Below are 23,830 nucleotides of genomic sequence, written 5' to 3' on the forward strand. Positions count from 1 at the left end.
TTCACTCAGGATGTTCACCCAAGTCAAGCCTACCACAAGCCGGTAGCTTCTCTCTGCATCGAGCCTGCAAAAATCCGGCGATTGCCAGCAAGGATTCGATTGAGTGAAAAATGCGAACATTGAGGACTGTCTGGTGTTCCTAACCTTATTGCGGCAATCATGATCACTCAATCGATCTTCAGACTGACCTAAGTTCAGCACTTTTTCTCGCTCGGAGTTTGACGCCTACCAGAGCGAATGCATCCCATAAATCATCGATTGCTGATCCACAACCCTTCGTGTGACGGCTGACATCCCTCTCCTTAGTCAGAGGCCCACCAGGGGCGAGGCCGAAAAGTAGGACAGGTCCTTTAACGTTTCTTTGAATCTGACCACAGGATAGTGTGCAGTCGACATGCATAGTTTGTGCTTGTTTCTATAATGTCATGCACTCTGTTGCCCTCTTGTACTGTTTGAATGCAGTATGAATGGATGTCTGCACACACTTTTCTTGTTTTGAAAATGCACATGATTCAAAATGAAATAATGAAATAGTAGCTACCAGCAAGCTCATATGGCTTCAAAGTAAAGCCCTTCACGGAGAGTCTAGTCAGTCTTCTTCGAGCTCCATAGAGCCGACGCCTATATCTCACATCGACCATTCCGTCTCAGGAGTCAATGCATCAGCGGCTGACAGAATTGAAGAGATTTAAGAGACCGCAATTCCCCACCAAAATAGGTGTGCTTCAACGATTTTGGTACCAATATTGCTATTCTCTTGTTTACCAAGTACTTTGAAGATTCAAATCTTAACTAGACTTTTGAGATACATATGTTTGAAACATTTTGAGCTCGATCAACGTTGAGGCGTTGTTGAACACTCTTTGGAGGACTCAAAGTGACCACAAGCCCGCGCAATCTTGGGATCGAAGGAAAATTTCACATCCGGGTCCGTCCCATCCTTTCTGACGCATACGCCATCGCAATCCTTGTCTTCGGCCATGGGATGGCAATCATCTCTCGGATCGTCAATCTACGTGACAACTCATGTCAGCATCTCATGTCTCCAGTGATTCTCCCAGCATGTGACTGGGTAGTACTCACACAATAAGATCCAGGGTTTCCACATTTCAAGTTCTGAGGCCCAGCGCATTTTGGGCCTGGTATGGCGCAGTAGCCTGGGCATGGATTGCCCACCAGACCTTTAGGACATATTTGAAACACATCGTATGTACAGATCTCGTTTGGGAGGCATTTGTCGTGAGATGAGCCGTCACAGGGGCGCGGTTTCTAAATATTAGGTGTCAGCGATCATTGGTCTTCCAGGTGGAGATGAAAGCTTGGGGCCAAAGTGAAGGAAGGAGCGGGGGGAATGATGGAAGTGATGCGCTGAGTTCAAACATGTCCGAGGAAAAGAAAGATCACAAGAAGGAGACGCGTGTATTCGACATTCAGCGAGAAAGAGGACGGGATAAAAGAATTAGTTACCTCTGAAGCTCCGGCGGTGGTGAAGTTGCTGAGGGAGAGTACCGCTGCGATGAGTAAAGTAAGTTGCATTTTTGCTGTTGAATTTTGTGTAAGGTCCCTTTGCTGTTGAACGGTGTGTAATGGTCTTTTCGTTGGTCAAAAAGTTGTTGTGAGATGAGATTCTCAAATGTCAGCATTTCGGTCTTTTTATACACCACGAATACCATTTCTGCTAAAAGCGCCATACTGTTGTGGCGGAACTGTACATTGACAAATGATAGGATGAGGAGAATCGTGAGTAAGTATGTATGACCTTGTGACTCTTAATCTGTGGGCTTAGCTGCACGGAAAAGCTTTGATTTGGCACATGTGTGGAAAGTATGAACCTCGTTAGGACTAAACTTCAGCCATGTCCTCAGAAATGTTGTGGATTTCGGGTCAATGACTCCCTTTCCACTCCACTCAACAACCATATTCGCATTCCTCTTATTGCTTGAGTTGTAGCTACGGCTTGATTCCTCTCCAAAGAGCAAAAGTAACGGTGTTGATGTCAGACAATCTCAACACGTTAGATCTTCCCCAAGCTTTAGCATGATAGAAAGTGCGTGACTGCATCCATAGTACGGAAGTTACCTAAAAATAGATCCCATATAGCGAAGAAGTTGCGAGTAGAAATGCGGCTCGCAGTGCCAAAGTATTCAAAATAAACGCCCGAAATACACCACAAACCACCTGACCCAGCCACAAAACTCACTCAGTCTCATTCGACGGCATACTCACAACCTCCGTCTCATTTCGCCCCTCGCCCCCCAGATATGGCAACGAGAAATTCTCATCCATCCAACTCCCCGTCGCCCACACAAACAGGCCGAGCCCACCATAATCCCCAAACTGCACCCACGCCGCCGTCGTGGTCGCCGAACAAGTATCCTTCACCGCGAGCGAAGCCTCATAAACGTGGCGATAAGTGGAGTGCTCAGTGGGCGGCCAACTGATACCTTTGATACCAGGCAGGTCGGACCGCCAAAGTTTCCTCATGACTTTGTCGATGGTGACGATGGCGATGTTGCAGGAGTTGACGGTGAATTTTTTGGGGGTCAGTACTAATGGGACTGTGCGAGAGGATGGGGGGTGCCGATGGGGTAGAATTCGCGTGACACGTCCGGGTTTCCTTGCCGTACTTGTTCGTTGTAGATGAGGTAGCTGGCTGCGTAGCAGTCTACGGGGATCCAGCCCTTGCGAGTGAATTTGTCGGAGGTGAGGCAGTTGGCTGTAAGTCCATTGGTTGCGTTGAACGGTTGCGTGAGAGGTGTGCTGGTGACGAGTTGTGTTAGGAAAAGCAGTAGTGTGGAGGCGTATAAAGCCATTTGCAGCTCGTTGAATTGCCTAAGCTAAAGCAATGAATTTGTTTCAAAGGATGGAAGCTCGCGATAATCACATCCTCTTATAAGTAACCGCTCGTGTGCTTATCTGTCACGTTGGCTATGTTGGACATTGATTCAGATAGGCACACATCGATCGTGATAGCTGACGAGGGACACTCATCCCACGCCCTGCGAGCACACGAGCTGTCACCCACCTTTATTCTCCGACCTGGCGCCGTCGGCAGCTTTACGAAACATTTCGGGGCTTTCCATACCCGCCATTAGGCCGTTTGAGACTGCAGAGCCAAACAATTCATCTTCATCTGACCTTAGCGATAAGCGACGGATCTTGTCTCAGTCAGAAGGATCGAGTCCACCAGAGCGATTTACTGAGTAGAACACCACTTAGTCAAGGAAACCTGATTGTTTCGCTCTCAGGCTGAGACATTGCCAATTACTAAATGTAGGTCCGATGTTGTTGGGACTGGAGCAGCACACCACCACCTTTGCTGAAAATTTGGAATGATTGTCAAGAGAGATAAGCGTGGTCTCATGCAACTCCCTCCTCTCAGCAAATTTCACCTCCATTGGTGCTCAAACTAGATGTTTGTCCTAGCGCAGGTTAGAATTCACGATGAGAAAATGTTCTGTGTCGTTGAAGTTCATGTAAGACACATAGGCCTAGTCTTTTTCCTCCAGCGTATGTCAGCAACAAAAGAAACATCTCCCTTTTGAACCAAGAAGAAATGCAGAAACAAAATCATGTAATCATCGATTGACTTCCTGCTCACCTACGAGCTCCTCTCTCTTTCTTTTCCATTACCTTTCTTTGCCATCCCTATCTCACCTTTCCTCACCTCCCTCTTCTCCCTAATCTACCCAACAAACAATCTTCCCCCTCGTCTCATTCCTCTCCATCACCCCATGCGCCTCCACAACATCCTTCCAACTAAACACCCTCTCAACCTTCACCTCCAAGTCCCCCTTCACAACCTTCGGCACCACCTCTTCAGCAAGCAAATCCCTCAAGCGGCCCTGATACTCCGGGTCCCTACTCCGCAACGAGCTTCCCAGAAAACTAACCCTCTTCTTCACAAACGCCGCAATGTCCGTCCCCTCCGGCAACTTCGTCCCTCCCATCATCCCCAGGTGCACAATCCTCCCATCTCGTGCTGCGGCGTCGAGGTTGCCCTGAAAATAGCTCGCGCCAATGAAGTCGATGATGACGTCTACGCCCTTACCATCCGTAGCCTTCAGGAGTTCTTCTGACCAGTTGGAGGTCTTGTAGTTGAATCCGTCTGTTGCGCCTAGGGACTTGCAGAACTCGATCTTCTCGGAGGAAGAAGCAGTGACATAGATTTTCGATGAAGGAGCGAGAGAGCGGGTGAGTTGAATGCCGGCGATGGATACAGAGGACGCGCCGGCGTGCCAGAGGATGGATTCGCCAGGCTGGAAGTTGGCGATTAAGTGAATGGCTTGGAGGGCGGTGATCCATGTCTGATATTGAACTTAATTGATGAGGTTCGAGGCTAGAGAAGAGGATGGGGAAATAATGGAATGGGTGTGGGTGGGGTAGGCACAAACCTCCGGCATCCCAGCAGCGACCTCCCAGCTCAATTCCTTCGGCTTATGGATCAGCATATGCGTGCTCACGGCAATGAACTCGGCATACGCGCCTGCCACAATAGCCCAAATCAGTTCAATTACTTCTCCCACTCACGCCAACGAACAAACCAAAAACCATCAAAGGAGCAAGAAGACTCACCACCATAAGCCAACCCAAAAACCTCATCCCCATCCCGAAACCCCTCCGCAGCATCCCCCTCAATCCACCCAGCAAACTCAACCCCCAAGGTCTTCGACGCCTGCGGCGGAACGGGATACATGCCCTCTCGCTGAAGCAGATCCATGCGATTGAGACCGAACGCTTTAATCTTCACGAGGGCTTCGCCTTCCTTGGGGACAGGTTTGGGGATGGAAGGGTTGATGTAGAGGGATGAGGCTGGGCCGGTGGTGTTTTTGATATCTGTTAGGTGAGTCAAGAGAGGGTGAAAAGCGTGCAGGGTACATGATGGGGAAGGGGAAAAGGGATCGAGTGAGGGTGTGCGTGAGGAGCTTGATACTGATCTGGGGCTCTATTCCGAATTTCTTTATATTTTGTAATGAATGGTATAAGAATGAGGATCGTGTATAGTGCGTGTTCGCATACTCAATGGATGAAAGTTGACTCACCAACTGCTCGCATCGTCTGTGACATCTTGAATGACTTTGATCCTAGATGTTGTTGGTGTTTGGAGATCTTCTTCGGATGTCCCGGACTCAGTGGGACTGTGTTCGCTGCGGAATTGATAATCAAATGAAATCAATGTTTGATACGTGATTTGCAATGGACAAACGATTCGTCCAGGAAGTCAAATTCTGAGGATGTTTGATATCGACGTCATCTGACTCTAGGATGTCGCGGCAATAAGAAAATGTTTAGTCGCAGGAACACACATATTCATCTGATTGAAAGCTCGTAGCATAAAGCTATTCTTCTTCATACATTGAACGCCAAGCAACGCGACAGCTATTCGGCCACAATCATAAGCTTCGAGCAGACCAGGTCAGAAATACTAGGAGCAAAGATACAACAGCAGAACCACTCATTTGATATTATACTCCTTGATCATCTCTGTCAATTTCGCACACTCGTTCGAAAAGTTGAGCTGAGATGCTCCCGAGACTTGATACCGGACCCTAAATGCCATTAGCAATGAATCAATCTCATGGAATGTTTTCAGAAAAGGCCGCTCCGTACCTCTGCTGATCCTGGAAAGTATCCATCTTCGCTCTGCACTTGAAGACCAACGTCTTACAATTCGCATCTTGGAACAGATCATCTTTACCCTTGACGTCTCCAGCATCATTCAGCTCCATGACACGATCTGCCGACACACCCATGATCATGCGTCCTACATCGTCGAAACAGCTAAGCCATAGCTGGCCAGTATGATCGCTGATGTTAATCTGCATGATATATCGGTGATCGGGCTTGGGGTGTGTCTTGTCACAGCGCTCGCACCGCCATTCGCCAGGGTCAGTCTCAACCACTTTCTTGTTGCAGCCTTCTGAGAGACAGGCTGGATACGAGACGTTTTCCTGCTTAATGTAGATGATAGTAGCTTTGACGCTGAAGTAGTCGGTTTGTTCTGACATTCCTAGGTTTTCTTCCTTGATTTGAAGGATCGTCTTCAATGGATCGCCTCGTCCGCCTGCTGCGCTCATTGTACCACCCATATTGGCATGTGACATGAAAGTGTCGCTCTTGCCCTGTGCCATGTACCAGCCCTTTAGCTTGTGGGCTTCATCAATATCTGGGTTGATGGTCATTGAGCCTGAGCTCAGCAGACTGAGGCTTCGGCCTCCGAAGTCTGAGACTTTGACACCTTTGAAAGCCACCACTGATTCTGTATTGGCGTCAAACGTGGTTGCCGTATTGCCCCATATCGTGAGGCGCACTGAGTAGCCTGTTGCGTCTACCAAAGTCAACTCTCGCTTATCGTATGGCTTGCTTGTTGTTTTTGACGTGATCTGTGACGTTTCCCCGACTTCTTTCAACACACCGATAGTATCTATCGTTGTATCTTTCTCGACCTCTTGTAGTTGCGATATACTTGTAAAGTTGAAGCGTACTTGAGGGACGTCGTTCTGCTCCTCTGCCTTCTCCACCACCGTATCCCGTTCAAACATGAGCTCATAATCATTATTGAGATTCGTAAATTGCTTCTTTGCCATGTTGACCTTACACGGGCTCGTGATGTAGTAAACTCCACCATCGTGAAACAGGTCGTATAGTTGGTCGCATTGGTCGTTGAATCCTGTTGCACGTATCTCGCCGCTCTCGTCTAGCAGATTTACACTGAACAATTTACCCTCTCCGTTCTTGTTGTGCCACGTCTTTATGTCCGTCTTGTGTGTACATCTTGCTTTGATGGTCCATTTGTGAGCGTACGGCGACAGTGCTTCTATCGGATATATATTTGCATGTGCAGTGGAGGTATTTACGGGGCGAGAGGGGGTTTCTTGTTTGACCTGCGGGCCTGGTTGGTTGCCATAGAAGCCATTTGTCGACATAGTGGTTGATTGAGGTTGCGGTTTGGCGTCTCCACCATCTTCAAATTCCAAGGCTTTGGGCTCTCCTATCTTTTCGCATACCCCAAGATTCTCCAGCACCTCAAGATCAAGCACTATGATGATCCTTCCCAGATCAGCACCGCAACATGTCGAGCCATTCGGAAGTCTCTCACCTTTTGCCCTTCACTTGGTTTGCTTGAAAAGATTTCAATCGAACAAAGCAGCCTTTCACAAGCTTTCCCTCGTGCACGACGTGGTTTGCCTCTGTCGCATATCAGTCCATGCTCTCGACAATCTGTAATGGCAATGGAACAACTTACGAGTCGCCAGCATGCTCTGCACGAAATTGCTGATGTCACTGAAGACAACCCTAAATCTTTCTGGCGTACCCTGCTGGCCTGCAAGTGGCTTGACCTGAACGCATTGTAGACATGGTTGTGCTACATTTACACCAGTTTCTTTTTGTGAGAAGATGGCCCTGTGACAAAGGTTTAGCGGGACCACTCTACGCAGAATCCTCAGACTCACTCCAGCGCCCCTTGGTCGATTGAGGCTTGCGCATTAGCTGCCATGGTTCCTCAAATTGCAATGTGAGCGATGTAACAGACGTCAGCCAGAAGCTTTTGTTGGCGAGAATGAACGAACAGGCAGACGACGCGTTGTTTGTCTGGATGTCGCGTCCTGCATAAAGTGGGTTTTGCCCCTCGCTGACGTAATCTGTCGTGGCTGCCAATATTTCGGACGCGACATAATATTCTCTCTAATGGCCTGTGGCAATTTCTTGTCCCTTAAGATTTTAATTCGGACAGTATCATGAAGACTAAGGCATGCAAGCGAAAGAAACAGGATCAAAAAAATGTGTGCGGCAGTATTCATGTGCTCCTGCTAAGTCTGGCAGATTCAGAACCATTGCAAGCATCAGCATGCAAAGGGAGCCTTTGAAGCTACTAATCAGAACTTCCTCGTGCGCCAGAAGGCGCTTGAATTGGGAGTGATCAAATCTTTTCTGGTGCAGCTGTGGCATGCCAGTCTTCTGCTGCCTTTGTATTACAATCCGTCTAAAATGCTAAAAATGTATAGCATGCTGTCAAATTCTTTGGCAGTTGGGGGATATTCACAGCCCTGTAAGGTGGTAAGTATAACATTACTGGCCAGCATTCGATGAGACTACGCGATTCAATAATAACATTGCCGTCAATCTCATGCAAATCCTGCCATAAATCTGTTCCTTGTCATTATTGAAAAGTTCGAAGCTGAAAAAGCTTTGCAAGCAGTGGCCACACTGACATTTTCTTTTGGAAAGCATTTACATTGCAGACACTTTGAGCATCCAGTGTCAGATTTATTTTCTTCTTCTCAAAATATGGCAATCTATAGTTGCTGAGGACGAGCGTGTCTCATATTCTCGAAAGTAATGAGCGCGAAAGGCTGAGGATCAATGTTCAAATAATGCATCGAGCACATTCCTCACACTTTACTTCGAAGTCAAGCCAGTACTAGCTCTGACGAAGGGTATTAAATTGGACAAAAAGCTGACAGAGATCCGTGATTGTATACGTGACGAATAGACGACCGGAGCGAGCCGATGGCTAGGTCTCATTGATCATCAAGATTTCCGATGGATTGCCCCTCAGACTTAGAAGCCTGTGAGACGGATCGGGACGGTCCAAACAGCCTCATTTGAGATATTTTTGGTGTTCATCGGCCGTTTGCGATTGGCCCCTGAGTATGCTGTTAGCCGTCGGAATGGCCGAAGTCTTTCACACTTCCATGTCAAAAAAGCGGAAACAGACAGCAAGAAGTAGGACTACGAGCTCAATTTCTCCATTATTCCGATCCCGATTGGCCATCGAATTAAAGGTCACATCACAGCGTCTGCCTGATGCAGCATCAAGCTTATCTCGTCAGCAGTAGCAGCAGATCGAAAAGCCGCCCAGTGGCAAGTCACTCAGCCATATAAACAGAACCAAAGAGCTCATCCTTCTCCCGCCATTCCCTCATCATCCACACGGTAGGAATCACACACTCGTCGGCACCATACCCCACAATCACTCACAAGACTAACCACCGCCAACCTGGAAGCAATCATCAAAGCCCCAACATCAGCCTTCTTCAAACCCCCCACATCTCCCAACATGAAATTCTTCTACCTCATGGCCTCCCTAGCCTTCGTTGCCGGGATGGCATCCTCCCTTTCCATTCCCGCAATCGTCGGCTCCAACAAGCCAGATACCCTCGAGAAGGGAGACGAAAATCTTGAGGAGAGAGAAGCAGAGCCGGCTGCGGGGGGAGACGAGTATCGTTGCGCAAGGTCGCCGGAGCCGCTTGGGGAGGGTTATAAATGCCAATGAGGGGGGCTGGGGGGGGGGGGGGAGGCAATCGAACGAGGGGACTGGAGGGAAGGGCGAGGGCGAGGGGACGAAACTAGATAGTAAGATGAAGAGGGAAGGGATGCGGGAGGGGCACAGGTAGCAGGACACTGGTTAAGATATGCAGACGGAACATGGGTATTAGAGAAATGTAGATGCCGTCTCCCGAATTAATGATCCTGTGAATTCTGTCGCCCATCCTGTATCTTCATATTACTTGATTCTTAAGGTCTTTTTCTCAATACATATGCATCGTCTCCTGTCTCCGACTTCGTAGCTCGCCGTGTTGGCCCCTCAGATGATAATGATTCGAATCAAGCGGTACGATGCACTCAAAGCATGGGCTGTCGTTCTTTGACCAAGGCACCGGTAAATCGAATCAATGGTGGCTCCTTCATACAAATCAAGGCAGTCCAACTAAGCAGCCATATCATTTTCGAGCATCAAAGAAAGCTACTGTCCCGCTTAAAGGGACTCTCAAAACATGCTCAGAGCAAGATCATATTCCGCCAAAGCGAAGACAACTCCTCAAATACCATCGATCTCAATGACAGGGCCTGAAAATGTCCTTTTGGCCCAAAAATGATAGTATAACGTGCTGAAAGATACCACAGCCCCGGTGACCACGACACTATAATTCATGGTTGCTCCTGTCGTTGGTGTCTCTTGCGGCCAGAAGCTGAAAAAGAGCAGGATCATCAGGAAAATGCAGGCGAGTAGGTTGTTGGCTATACCGAGAGCACCACGAACGCGCCAAGGGCCCCAAACGATTTCTGAGGGTTCAGCCTGGATCTGTGGCGTACCTAATTGAGTTGGTTGGACAAAGCCGGTGATCCGCCGATGAAGCAGAAGCACACACACTAAGAGGTAAGAAGAGTATAGGCAGCTGATGACGAGCGATACGACGTCATTGAACGCAGTAGTTGAGCCAATGTTAATGAGAATCAGGATACAGGAATTGAACGTTGATATCGCGACTGCGTTTAGGGGAATGAAGGTGTGCGTGTCGACCTACATGGGACGTATCAGCGAACGAATACCGATCACACTTGGACAGCAGAGGATACAGAAATACAGTAGTAATAAGATTCAGTGTTGGCTTACTTTGCTAAGGTATCGCCACCCAGGAAGACCGCGATCGCGGGCAAAGGACCACGTCATTCGCGACGAGCCGGCTAAAGCTGCGATGACGGCACAAAAAGCCAGAGCGATAACGATACTTGTCATTACGGTTGCACCAGCTTTTGATGCTGTGCCCTGTGTAAAGATTTCAATGAAGGGGTATTTTGTTGGCGTCTTGATAGCAGCGGTAATATCGCCCACACAGAATAGCACTGCTATCAGCATACCAAATGCTAATAGACCATTGATCCCGAGGCTTATGATCATCGTTCGTGGAACGACAGTAGATGCGTCTTTGATCTCTTCACACATCTTCAGAAGTGAGCGAGACTCATGATTTAATGTCGACCATGACATGTTAAAGAGGCACAGGGGTAAAATTGAATACTCACATGAATAGCTCCGTCTGTGCCTGGAAGTCTAAATCAGCGAATGTACTGGGATGTAATACTCTCAAGCGTACCGAGAAAAGCCAATGCACTTCCACTCAGTCCGATGAAAAAGGCTAATCCTCGCGAACTCCAGCCACCACCATCCAAAAACACTGTGAAGACTTCAGATGGGGAAGAGTGTGGTGCTAAGTACACCAGTGGTATCAGGATGGCAACAAATCCCAGGACGTGAAGCACCAATACCATGCCTTCAATCTTCGGTAGCACCCGAATCAATATAGTATTGAAGACGACAGCAAGCAAGATTATTGCCCATGTTAAGAGGGTACCATGCCATCTCTGGAAATCGTAATTCGAATCATTGTTTACCAGCAACCCTTGGATGAGAGTTGCACAGAAGAAGGCAGCGGTCGCAATCTCAGCTTGCCAACCGGCACAGGTGACCCACCCTACCGCTATCAGCAGATGCCTGTCTTCACTTTTCAAATACAATGTGCAAACCAGTCAGATAGCTGAGGAAGTTCCGTGAAGATTGCGGAGCAAGCATTGCCACCCAGTGATATTGCCCGCCTGCTGTTGGGGCCCTTTGGCATGTGTTACCAAGAGGTTGACTGAGGGCATTTTGTCAAGCTCACATAGATACAAGCTCTCCCATACAGATGAAGACTGATAAATTTCCAAGCCAGACAAAGACAAAGCCATATATGAGCCCGGCAGGGCCTCCGCTACGTCGATCCTCGAGTAAGAATGGTGAGTTGCGACTCAAAGAGTACTAAGCTTACTTATTGAGCCCAAGAATAAATACGCTGTGTTCTCATCTGAGCACGCCTATCACTGGTCACGCTAGTAGACTTACACGAGTGACCCTTCCCATGTGCCCATGAGGGTGCAACTGAAGCCCAGGACTGACATGAAGCCGAAATTCCTCTATGTTTACATGAGCAAAAAGTCAAGTGACTCGGCAAGAGCATCGGAGTCTACTCATACTTTGAGCACTTGCTTTTTGCCCACTCGAGCCAACTCGATCTGGTCTCTGTCTGTTGCTCCTGGTGCTTCGGCCTCTGCGTGCCAGACATTCTTGCGTTCTTCCGAGCCGCTCATAGTGTTGGGCTCGTGCACGTCACAAATGATGGTGGAATTGAAATAATTGCAGATTTAAAAGAGATGGAGTAGACTTTCACCTATAGAGCCTTTGTAACATCCTGATCGTTCTCAAGAGAAGAAAAGGGCCGTTTCGTGAGTTGGGGGGTGAGGCAAATTAGCCTTGATGGCCCCTATGAAGTCTCGACAGGGGTCTCGAACAGTTTGTGGTGACTGTGCGTGCGTGCATGGTAGTATGCAGACTGGTTGCATGATCAAGTCTCCATTTCTGCCGATGAACAATCCTTAAGGGGTGGTACGGAAACATTGCTGTTGGGATCGAATCTCGTTTGACTTGGCCACTGAAGTAGTAAAGAGAGTCCCTCAACGCGCAGACTTGGTATGTAGGAATGGCGGCTTCATGAGATCGGCAACCTGCATGCGTTGTTTGCGACACTTCCCTGCAGATGGTGGGGATCCCCTTGCGGCATGTACTCCGAACTGCTGCGCCCTCAACGTTGTGAAGATACGGCCGGGTTTTACCATTGCTTCTGGTCTCTTGCAGGGAGGGTCTGATATTCGATTCGACGACTTCACGAACTCGCAGGATTGTGTGTCTGCGTAGTCTATGCACGTAGGACCGCGCCGCAAATCATGCGGCATGACCCTACGGGCGACAAGGCCCGAAAAAGATCAAGGTTGAAGGATTTCCACTTACTTGCGAATGTTACATAGAAAGCGGCACTTGCGAGGGAACAATGCATTGCACGCTTGATGCAGATTCTCGTCAAAGATTGCAACCTTTGGGTTTCTCCTTACCAGGGTATCGCATATGTTTGGACCTCATGAGCCAGATACCTCTAGTTGGAGGGTGTAACGGAATGTGCATATTCAGCTCAGAAAAAGCGAGCCTCTGCTTCAGGACTTGGGTATGCTGTGCCACGATTGTCTGCTTGAACTGCACCTTCCGTTGGCTGCGTGTGAACTTGTTCACTTGAAAACAATGTTTTCCAGTCTAGTGACTGCTCACAGCAGTGGACCTTCCCAAGGATGAAATCCCTCGCATCTTACGTGAATGGCTAAGCTCAACCCAGCCAATTGTTACGAGGGCAGAGTGCATGTAGTAAGGCCCCCTGTGAAGTAATAATAGTGCATGTAGTCCCTCGTTCTGCCTGATAGTAAGGAACATGCCTCGGTGTATTAAACCTGAAAGCCAAACATCGCCCTCCTGGTCACATCATCTGAGGAATATATGCCCAGGACTTCACTAGCGGTTGCACATTCTAGAGTCCCCCAGATGTCTCCTACAATACCTAACCCAGTCTTGGTATCCGGGAATGAGCACAGCTCAGTCATCAGTATCACTGCATGGGTCTTGATTGTGACTGTATTCCTTGCAGTAGTGACTCGATTGTGGACCCGGTTTGCGGTCTCAAAAAGCCTGAAGGCCGATGATTTCTTCATTGTGGTGGCTCTGGTAAGTCAAAGCAGCAAAGATGAGGACCCCACTAAGTGTAATGTCAGATACTAAGCATAGCATTCGCGTTGTGCTGTTCCTCCGAGGCTACCAACGGCCTCGGGCGGTCTACAGACCCAAAGCCGTCACAGAAAGTTCAGCAGGTAATTGAACCTATATCAATTTGGGGCTTTTCAATGACAGTCTCTCTAGCTTAACTATGCATCGAAGATTCTTTACGGACTTTGCCTTTGCTTTACAAAGCTATCGGTCGTGACCTTGTTGTTCTCTCTCTCGCCTGTTGAATCCCATAGAAGATGGAGCTTTGCAGTCGGATGTACTGTCATGACATGGACAATTGCAATGGTTTTTGCGACAGCCATGCAATGTCAGCTACCGAGACCTTGGGAGATATCGAAAGGGCAGTGTATCAATATGGTAAATCTCGAGTTTGCGCACCTGGATGTTGCACCTCTGATGGCTTTCAGATCGCTTTCTGGAATACCTTCGAAAGCACAAATATCTTGACGGATCTTTTACTGATTTTGATTCCCATCAAGATCGTATGGAGCTTGCAAGCGAAGAAGGTCACAAAAGTAGTCATATGTTCATGTTTTGTAGCGCGCATAGTGTAGGTCCTGCCGGTCTTCGTTGCTTCAAGCTGACACACTCTAGAGTGGTCGCTGCTGCGCTTGTACGCATTGTTGAACTGACAAGGACCTCTGAAGCACAAGGTTCTACCCTCGAAGCGTGGTCCGTCGTTTTGTGCGCTCTTGTGGAAGAAAGTCTAGGTGTGGTTGCAGCATGCATACCATATTTGAAACCGTTCCTGGACAACTTGGAGTCTGGCATGATGAATAACGATCTGCTACGACGAGAGGGACTCAACGACCTATATGACCACTGCAGATCGGGAGTTACTTTGACTCGAGAAGCAGAAGATGCCGCGCCGATCTTCGCACGAGCTAGATCGCCCAACAGCTTTGAGCACGATTCATGGAGACATGACAACAGCATGTCCAATGTCCTCAAAGCTGATGTTATCACATGCAATAATGATATCGAATCGAGCTTTAAAGGGAACGTTGATGGACAGCCAAGGTGCACTACCAATATCATCAGGAAGACCACAACTTTGACATTGACTAGTGCGCCGTGTGAGTAAGGTTGCATATCCTACGCAACCTCCAATACAGGGCCAGATTCTGCCGGGTGTGAACACTGATTTGTGGGAGTGAAAAGTGAACAAAGGACTATTCCAGTCTCAGAGGTAGCAGTAAAGATAATGACCAGAAATTCTATCCTGGTAATAAGAGAACGTTATCAGTACTATGTCATTATGGCAACGGCCGCTAGGACTGAAAGCCTTTCGCTCAACCGTTGAGGATTAAGTCTCTGGATAGCCGACCGCAAACAGAATATATCATGCTTGCCTTATTCCTAAAGTCGTCCAATACGAACGGCGGGTCGACGCACGTGAATTCCAATGTGAACTCATACTGTGTACGACTCTTAATGGCTTTGACGGATTAGTAGCACTCTTGTTCCAAGGGCGTGCCATTGTCAGTGGGGGAACTTCTCAACAGACCGACCAGGTAGTTTTCTCATGACCCACTTGTGACCGTAAAGATCTAGCAGCCAGAAGTGCATGAAACCGCGCTCATTTGGCTTTGGATGATATGTACTGCTCCACAGTATCTGCCTCCGCGGGGTATCTCCATCAGCTGGCATGTGCTTCATAGGTCGGACTATTCTATCTGATTGAACGATCTCCCCATCTAATCTTGAGATCATACCGTCCTTCATGCATTGTGGACATTTATGAGTATCGGATGGCGTCCGATGAGTCATGAGTTCCTCGTCATAATCCTGTGTGAGGTATTCGAGCATTCGAACGATCTGAAGGAGCACAGAGCTCCGCCCCGGCCGTCGCAGAATGTGTGTCGCTACAACAGAGTGTAGTGGCGTCCGGGACTCCTTATGCACTTTCAAAATACATTCTAAAAGGCCAAAAAATTCCAAAAGTCCAGATATCGATAGCTTGCTACTTTCGGATTTCAAAGTCAACGATGACAACATTTGGTAACAATCCGAAGCATCAAATCGTGGAATGTTCAATGACTTCATCTTACTTGGGAGACCCGTTGTGTCTCCTGACATAGGACCCGCAATTGATAACGGCTGTACGCAGGCCCAGATGGAGAAGATAAGCTCCCTGTGGCATTGTCGTGTATACGGATTCTTTTCCTCGAGCCGTGGAACACGCTTATGTTTATCGCGTTGGTGCTGCACAGTCTGTGGGAACGGCCTCCACAGTTTGTAGAACCTTTTCTGCCGTACCGTTATGGTTTTCGTGGGCATGTCTTCTTTAATCGTCATTGTGTCAATCACTTGGTCTTCACTGTTGTGTTCTTCATGGCTAGTGTACTCGGTCTGGCTATCCTCGAGCCATTCCTCAATTGAACGAAGATCCTGCGATGCTAGCTGGGATGCAGCTATGCGAGTACTTGCGTAGTCAGACCAGTCAGTCTGCTGTCCCAGACTAGCAATCTGCAGCTTCCGCAAAGCAGAAAGGTCATTTCCAACGCTCTCGACGTCTTCTTTGATCATCAATCTCTGGAACGTCCTTGGAATAAGAACAAGGTCGTACAGACCGCTGACAAGCTCATGTAAATTGTGCAAAAGCTTTGCAAATCTCTCTCGGTCCTTAATGACCCATTTTTGGTGCTGCATACTTCCTTATTTGTCATCTTGGAGAAAGTTCGCGCTTGTGTCTGCCTGAAAGCAATGTCGAAATCCCCAGTACGTCTAGAGCTAATCGCTAGTGTCTGTTTCTGCTCTCCGTGAAGATTTCATTTAAGCCATAAAGCGACACAAGATCTTTCGACTTGGTCAGAAGCATTTTAACCGCCTTGAGAATCCGTTCCAATTGCGGTCGCACTGCCGGGGAAACCAGCGTGGTATCTTGGCCTTTTGGCTCCCGTGATTGGAGGCCGAAAACTTCTGCTCATTGTAATAAGCCGGTCTTCTCAATGTCTAGTGTGATCGATAAAAGCTCGTAGTCATGGCTTGCGTCTTTCGCCGTTCCAATCCAGTTGAAGGCTTCCAAGCAGGTCGAACAGAATCCAACGAGTGCTACGAAGGCAACAGCAAGACCAACAGCTCCCATAGCAATATGCCATCAACACACTTGTAATCGTAATACGCGTTCGCTGACGCGACAAATGTAAACAACGGCCTTCCTTCAACCTGATCCGCTGTAAGCCGATTGGCCTGGAATGACCACGCTCAGTATATTCAGCAGCGTAGGAATGAATACAGCTATATAATTATGGCCTTCTCGCAGTACACTCGCTCTCAGTCGACCTTCCAGTCTAGAAGGCTCCTAAGAGTGGTTTGAACCATCCTCAAGTTTTGACCGCAACGGAACTGGGTCAATAAACTCGGATAATAGTTCTTCCGAAGACCGATATCAGCGTCTCCTACTCTTCCGACCTTCTCGCTTTGTTCGCAGTAGAACGCCAAATTTCTAGCCTGTGGATGACTTACCCGAGGTCACAGCTGGCTTGAGGCCTCAGAAAGCGTGCACATGTGCTCTTCTCGCCCTGTGGCTATAACACGCCATTGGCGCAAAGTGAGACATGATGTTCATTATTTGAGGCTCGTTGAGACAACAACATAGATACATGTTATTCTTGCGAGTAACAACAGGGCCTGGGGTCAGAAAGTGAGATCTTCGCATCGCCCAAGGTCTTCATTGAAGTCTGGAAGCTCGAGAGCACACTCTGCTAGGCAAGAAAGCCGTTGTACCGCGCGGTTTCCATATCGATGGCGACAACGCCATCGCGTTGTCCCGAGTTTTCACCTGAGGTGCGCAAGAGAGCCAACATATTTGAACGCCATGTCTCCTTCAGAGAAACGGAACTCTGTTGCTTCATTGAAGACTAAAGCATGCTGTCTTTGTTAGATGATCTGAAAAGCGCCCAACTTTCCCCCCAGAAATCATTTTGTTTGCACAAGCGTCATTGCGATATTATCGACTACCATCAATATGCTCAAGATACTCCTTTTTTTAATAGCTAGTGTAGCTTTGAGTACCTGTAGACCAGCTGAGGTGGACCAAACTTCCGTGAATGACAGCTCAAAGGGCAATGCCACTCTTGGCAATCCATTTGATCCAGCTCAGCGGCCAGACATCAGAGTGACTCCCAACGCGCAATCTAGTATTAAGGCACCGGCCGCTCAGGTTCTACATCTCTGGTTTAGCACAGTCACTGCTTGCTGGCTTTCAGGGCGGGAATCACTGACGAAGTACACCTTTGTGGACACTCTTGTCCCTCAACATCTCCGGTTTGACATCGAACCGAGTTACAAAGGTCAAACCATCGACATTATGTACATAGGTTGGGCTGTCATGGATATGATCACGTTACAAACCAGCACGGACCTATCGGACGAAGATCCCTCTTGGATTGTCCCCACCTACGATCTATATATTGGTGATCTGAAATTTGGAAGACTGTCTACCAGTAGCGCCGGAGCTCTCGACATACCTCAGAACATGACATCAGCAACGAACGGCACTGGACTTGCCTCGCAGCTGGGCGGCAATAGAAAACCCGACTTGGATGCCTCCTCTAACCTATTCAATGGAGGCAATCTGACTGACAATTCGAATCCTGAGCTATCTATATTTAACCGCATCATAGAGACTAAAGAAGGACATATAGGAATCGGACCGATACTCAATCTAGCCAGTCAAGCCCTTCAGTCTCATGTTTGGAAGAATCCACCATTGGAAAGAATTTCTGCTAGGCTTCCACATAAAGTCGACGTTGTAACAGTCGAGACGGCCGAAGGTCAACGGCTGCTCATAAAATTTGACCCCGAAACCTTCAAGATTGGCGACTACGATATTATTTGGTGGATGGTAGGATCGGCACTGATATCATCGATCTCACGCTTTGCTCGAGGCAACAAAGACCTCAGACCGTTTTTGCAGGATAATTTCCTTGTTGTCGACGGACGTGTGCAAGACGACTTCTTTCTGAGATTAGCATTTATTGATGAACAACACAATGAGGAGACTATGCCTTTGATTGGAGGACAAATCGCGAATACTACCGCCGCCTCCTGAGATGGGAATTTGTTAAAGTAAGACGACCCTCAGGACGGAAGCTAGCTGAAAATTTCCAGTCAATTTCTCTCAGACTGTGGGACGCTCCCGCGTATCAATTCATCAATCTCTCTCAACGCATCAACAAAACCCACTGCTGACCAATCACTCACTCTTTCCCCATCACATCCTCCATCTTCTTCAACGCCCTATCCGTCCCACCCCAAGCCAACCACCCTTTTTCCCTCTCCATCATCTTCACCGCCGCATACACCCAGCGCTGCGAACTCGGCCACGCGCCCCCCTCCCCCTTCCCCTTCCCAGTCCCCAGCATCATATCCTCCACCTCCCCCCTCCCCACCCCCTTCTCAAACTCCCCAAGCTCCAACGCAATCTCCACCCTCCCTCCTCCCCACATCCCCCCTTTCCCTCCCTTCACAACTTTGCCCACACTCTTGAACGATTTCAACTCTACGACTTGTTTGCCGCCGGCGCTGACGATGTGGGCGACTAGCGCGGACGAGGAGGAGGAAGAGGAGGAACTGGGGAAGGAGAAGAGGAGAGCTGCGTGCGAGGTCCCTGGGGCTGTGAGAGAGGGGGAGGCGCAGATGATTATGTAGACGGTTATGCGTGGGGGAGGTTTGGAGGAGGAGGTGTAGTCGAGGGTTTTGTGGGTGGAATAGTCGTAGTAGGGTTCTTGGCGAGGCATGGTGGCTGTGGATGGTGGGAACGATGGGGTGCGAGGGAGAACAGTACGAAGGTTGGGGATCTGTAGTTGGGGCATGATCCGTTCTTTGTGCGACGCCGGGCCACACGAGGAGACGTTTGCAGAGGTCGGACACTAAGATGATGATGTATTGTGGTGAGGTGAGCGCATTGTCCAAACCGTCCGCATCCGGAAATTGGATAGAGACCGGCAGCATCATGGTGAACAAAGGTCGGTAGATCAACGAAGGTAACCATCAGAGGTCTGGATTGTGGGACTTCATACAGGATTTGAGCTTCGAAAACGTCACGAATGAGCCTGAAACTCTTTTTCAACGAGAGAGTAGCTCATCAGTTCACATCCTCTATACATAGAAAACAGCGATATACAGGCAGGGTATCTGAGTCGGCAGAATCTTTTCAGCAGCATGTACTGGATGATCTCGATGATCATGTCTGCACCATGGCTTTGGGCAGACCCAGCGTCGTAGCCTTAATAACAAATGGTCCGTCTCGTACTCGACCCCCTACTGCTCTTTTAAGTCTCTCCGATGGAGCCAAATGCTTGTATGCCATTCCCTGCGATGAGGTAAAGAATAACAGAGGGCGTTCAGAGTATCTCTACATGCCATGTCATCAAGTGACCCTTGCCCAACTTTGCAATCTCGCACCGCACAGCCTGCGGTATATTCTCACTAGAGCATAGATCTTCACAATCGGTGTCTTTGGTGTACTATTGAGTGGAGGTCGTCCTGAACGGCTGTGGTAGGACGTTCAAGCATGCGGCAGCCTCGGCCATCAGAGACGACTCGATGCCTATGACTCCCTAGCCCCTACTGCTTTAAGTCGACTTTCACTGGCGTCATTTATGTGATAATGTTCCAAGCACACGATGTTGAGTCCAGTATTGCAGGCGCCGACCGTGCAGGGCTCATCCACGTCATCATCATCACCAAAGACGTAAAGGACCCGTTCAAGCCTGTGACATAACAAACAGCTCTAATCAGAGGCCATGGGGAAAAAGTGATGACAGATCATGTCGAACTGTTGTTGGCAAATACGTGTAAGAGACAAAGTAGCAAGATCACACATCACCTCATCTCAATGTCCAAGTTGGGAGGCTGAGCTTCCAATCGACGGACAGTTTGGCTGTAGGCCGTGCGTTTGAAACGCAGTGTCTCTGTTTCCAGGCAACGACCCACAGAAGCAAATGATGCGCTTACAATTCAAACCCGTCCTGCGCCTACCAGAGCACACTCCAATCTTCTGGACCCCGTGTGTGAGACTTGCAACTGTTGTAGCGGAATCTCAAGGCTGGCCATGGAGGCGAGGGGAGTAGGTAGTATAAATCCACCACTGCTGCCCACCGAATCCTTTACTCCAGTATAAGTCATCATCATCATCATCGCCAAAACGAATAGCAATCGCTGCTTGTAACATCCTTAAAAGAGATCGAGCTTTCAAACATCCTCATCATCAAAATCGAACCAAACACCAACCAACCCACCAGAAACCTACAGCACTCACAATGCACCCCTCCCTCCTCCCCCTCCTCCTCACCACCCTCCTCACCGCCATCTCCGCCCGCTCAACCATAATCCACTCCCTCGAAACCCGGCAAGCAGCCCCCCCACCCGCACCCGCACCCATAAACGCAACCTCCTGCGCCTTCGGCACCCTCTACACCGTGCTTGCCGGGGACACCGCCACCTCAATCTCCACGACCCATAACGCCTCCACACGCTCTATAATCAACATCAACGGGCTCCGGGCCGACGGCAGCGATCTCGCCGCCGACGCGCCCATTTGCATCCCGCCGCCGTGTTGGGTGTATGCTGTGCAAGCGGGAGATATCTGTGAGGGGGTGGCGAAGCTGAATGGGGTTTCGTTGCCGGCGTTTAAGTGGTGGAATGGGGATTTGGATGGCAAGTGTACGGATTTGGTCGTGGGGTTTAATGTTTGTGTTTCGGAGCCGAAGAAGGCCGGGGGCTGTTGATGGGGGTGCTGCGCCGTGATTGAGGGGGTGGTGGTGGTGGTGGTGGTGATGGGACGGAAAGGAGGGGGAAGTGGAGGCTTGATCTGGCTTTCTTGGGAGGGGAGGCTTGCATTGGTGGGGTGGGGACATTCAGGAGGCTGTCATCTTGTGTGAATGCGAATGACGGCTTGGCGTGGCGAGGTCCTTGGGTAGGTTGTTGACTTGATGAATAAATCATGCTCCTTTAAGAGAACACAGAATCTGGATGATGCAGACGTCTATAGCTCTAGGGTACGATTAATAAAGTACTCATACCCCAGTTCAAGAACATCGTATCTCGCATTCGTGCGATCAAGAAATGATGAATCGCACTTCTGTATGATGTTGTCGGCAAGGTAAGACTCGCCCACCACTTGCGAGAAATTGATCACAACGCATGAAAAGCCCTAGGATTCGTAGTCGTCTGTGCTTTATCAGTTGCACCGAAGATACCCCACATCAGGACGTTACCATCATTCGAATTTGCTTCATCCTAGCTTCTACAGAATGACTTAGCCATCGTCCCCGTACCCTTCGGGACAAAGCGATGACTTCCGGCTCCAAAAGTCAGCCACGAATGGGCTAGAACAGTCGACACATTTTCAAAGGCTCTGACATATCGGACTTGAACGTGTGGGGCTCCTTGTAGCGCAATAGCCATTCATAGTCGCAGACAATCCTACACGGAAGTTCCCTGATGACATGTGTGGCGCTCGACGCCATTCGAAATCTGGAGGGCCTGAGGGAAGTACTAGCCAGATTTGGCTTGAAGGGACCCTCGAGTTCCCTCATATTTTCAGGTGGACGTTCTGACAGATTCATCAAATATGATGTTATTTCGTAGGATGGTCAAGCAGGTATTTGATCCGTTGCAATGACCTAAGTGTTGAGCGATGAGAAGGCTATTGGTAGGTATTTGGATGGTGATCTTCTATTCTGGAATTGTTGATAGGATTGTATATGTGAAAATGCGAATTCCTTCTCATGCAGCGCTTTTGATAGGTCATCGGCTCCAATTCCCTGCCGTGGATCATGAAGGTCGTTGTGGATTCAGTACCTTGTAATTCGATGTACTTCTTGTGCTTAACCATTTCGGGCTTTCTTTCACTTGTTCCATCTTGACAGTTGACAAGGATCAGACGTTGGATCTGCCTTCATGGATTGTCTCGTCCCGGCTTCACTTACTCTCCTTCGATCGAGGTTCGCAAGCCACCCGCTCGAACAGGAAATAAATGGCGCGAAACCCTGGCCCGAATGCGGCCTCGCGCGTAGTCTTTCCATTGACAGTAATATTGCTGATCAGTCGCCGCCAGATCTTCCTTCGTGTGAGGCTCAATGCCGAATGCAGCTAGATGAGCGAGATCAACTCGGAAAATTGCTGAGTCAGTTGCAGATGTTGATGCATGGCATCGGCACAATGCTCCGGGTCCAGATCATGAAGTCAAAGGATCGATTGGTCCGACCACGCGGATCCATCTGAAGGACCGACTTCTCAAGTGTATAGATTAAGCGACGACAGGACGAATGAGGTAGTGACAGGTTCCGAACGGAAAGTAGCGTGGGAGACTAGCCAGCGCCACTGGAATTAGCGTGATGAGTAAGACATCAATTAGGCAGGTGGTCCATCTGGGTTCGGCCTATTTAGTCTAGGTCGTGCAGTAGGGCTCGATAGCCTGGATGGAACAGGCTAGACAACTGTCCCTGTGGCCAACTTTACTCCGACCTACATCGACCACTTTCAAGCACCAAGTCGTTGACCTTCTCTCACCCTTCCATCGCCTCTTCGTGAGTTTGAATGGATTGAAAAGGGCTGATACGACGGCGTGGGGGGGCCTTCAGGGGACATATAAATGTTTCTGAACTTTCGTTAACATAAGCCATGTCCGTCGTTCACATCCACGCCATCGCCAAATTCAGTCTGGTGCCTTCGCTTCTTGAAAATAAGTTTCAATGGCCCGGGATTGTTGGTCACTGTGTTATTCGATTCATCGATGATCGTGCTTTTCATTTCGCCCGGTGCGAATCCAATGTCATAATTGTGGACTAGGAAAGCGGTCGTAAGGCGGAGGAATACCAGCGCCAGGTTTTTGCCTACGCAGCCGTACGGCCCTAGAAGTGGTGAGTCTGTAAGTTATTTGTAGATCGTAGGAAGGAAGTGGGGCACGAATGTGCTCGCCGCCGATCAACGGCGGGCAAAGTTGGCTTACCGAGCGAGAATGGCATGTGCGCACTCTTGTCTTTCGTCAGATGTGGAGCCGTGGTCCATCGCTCTGGAATGAACTCTTCGGCATCTTCGAAGCAGCTTTCCACTGTAAATCCATTTTTCAGTTTGAATCTCGAGATAAGGTAGTGTGTTTGGCACTCACGTCTTGCAATCGTATGAAAGGGTGCTAAACAAGTGACGTTTCCTGGGATATACTGTTCGCTGATAATGACCCCTTCAGATGGCGTATTCCGCTGCAAGCCATCGAGGATAGGTGGGTGTACTCGCATGACCTCATGGATGAATGCATTCAAATGTGAAAGCTTCTGCAGCTCCTGAGAATCTTGAGTGTTTGGAATCGACTTGAGCTCGTCCCGGATGATTTGGAAGTTCGTGGGATGAAGTGCAAGACGATAGACCATGAATGTAAGAACGGGAGTCATGGTT

The 23,830-nt window shown here is 48.9% G+C and overlaps 6 protein-coding genes across 6 annotated transcripts; 2 read left to right on the forward strand and 4 right to left on the reverse strand.

The window, feature by feature from the left end:
* Positions 1-2,549: 2,549 nt before the first annotated feature.
* Positions 2,550-5,067, reverse strand: KY384_002409 (uncharacterized protein; the record flags this gene model as incomplete). The annotated part of the gene is made up of 7 exons (XM_044810932.1): positions 2,550-2,832; positions 2,885-2,903; positions 3,026-3,158; positions 3,699-4,307; positions 4,395-4,486; positions 4,576-4,836; positions 5,043-5,067. The coding sequence occupies 7 exons, from the start codon at positions 5,065-5,067 to the stop codon at positions 2,550-2,552; spliced, it is 1,422 nt and encodes a 473-aa protein (XP_044671815.1).
* A 388-nt stretch (positions 5,068-5,455) lies between these two features.
* KY384_002410 (uncharacterized protein) lies at positions 5,456-7,498 on the reverse strand (the record flags this gene model as incomplete). The annotated part of the gene is made up of 5 exons (XM_044810933.1): positions 5,456-5,549; positions 5,611-7,050; positions 7,100-7,190; positions 7,247-7,404; positions 7,455-7,498. 5 exons carry the CDS (start codon positions 7,496-7,498, stop codon positions 5,456-5,458), a joined length of 1,827 nt encoding a protein of 608 aa, XP_044671816.1.
* A 6,412-nt stretch (positions 7,499-13,910) lies between these two features.
* KY384_002411 (uncharacterized protein) lies at positions 13,911-14,510 on the forward strand (the record flags this gene model as incomplete). The annotated part of the gene is made up of 1 exon (XM_044810934.1): positions 13,911-14,510. The coding sequence occupies one exon, from the start codon at positions 13,911-13,913 to the stop codon at positions 14,508-14,510; it is 600 nt and encodes a 199-aa protein (XP_044671817.1).
* A 398-nt stretch (positions 14,511-14,908) lies between these two features.
* Positions 14,909-16,078, reverse strand: KY384_002412 (uncharacterized protein; the record flags this gene model as incomplete). Its single annotated transcript, XM_044810935.1, has 1 exon — positions 14,909-16,078. The coding sequence occupies one exon, from the start codon at positions 16,076-16,078 to the stop codon at positions 14,909-14,911; it is 1,170 nt and encodes a 389-aa protein (XP_044671818.1).
* A 1,318-nt stretch (positions 16,079-17,396) lies between these two features.
* On the forward strand, positions 17,397-18,482 carry KY384_002413 (uncharacterized protein; the record flags this gene model as incomplete). Its single annotated transcript, XM_044810936.1, has 1 exon — positions 17,397-18,482. One exon carries the CDS (start codon positions 17,397-17,399, stop codon positions 18,480-18,482), a length of 1,086 nt encoding a protein of 361 aa, XP_044671819.1.
* A 4,565-nt stretch (positions 18,483-23,047) lies between these two features.
* Positions 23,048-23,826, reverse strand: KY384_002414 (uncharacterized protein; the record flags this gene model as incomplete). The annotated part of the gene is made up of 2 exons (XM_044810937.1): positions 23,048-23,289; positions 23,388-23,826. The coding sequence occupies 2 exons, from the start codon at positions 23,824-23,826 to the stop codon at positions 23,048-23,050; spliced, it is 681 nt and encodes a 226-aa protein (XP_044671820.1).
* Positions 23,827-23,830: the final 4 nt, after the last annotated feature.

Source organism: Bacidia gigantensis (assembly GCF_019456465.1).
Source record: "Bacidia gigantensis strain McMullin 20006 chromosome Unknown contig_156, whole genome shotgun sequence".
Classification (NCBI taxonomy): Eukaryota; Fungi; Ascomycota; class Lecanoromycetes; order Lecanorales; family Ramalinaceae; genus Bacidia; species Bacidia gigantensis.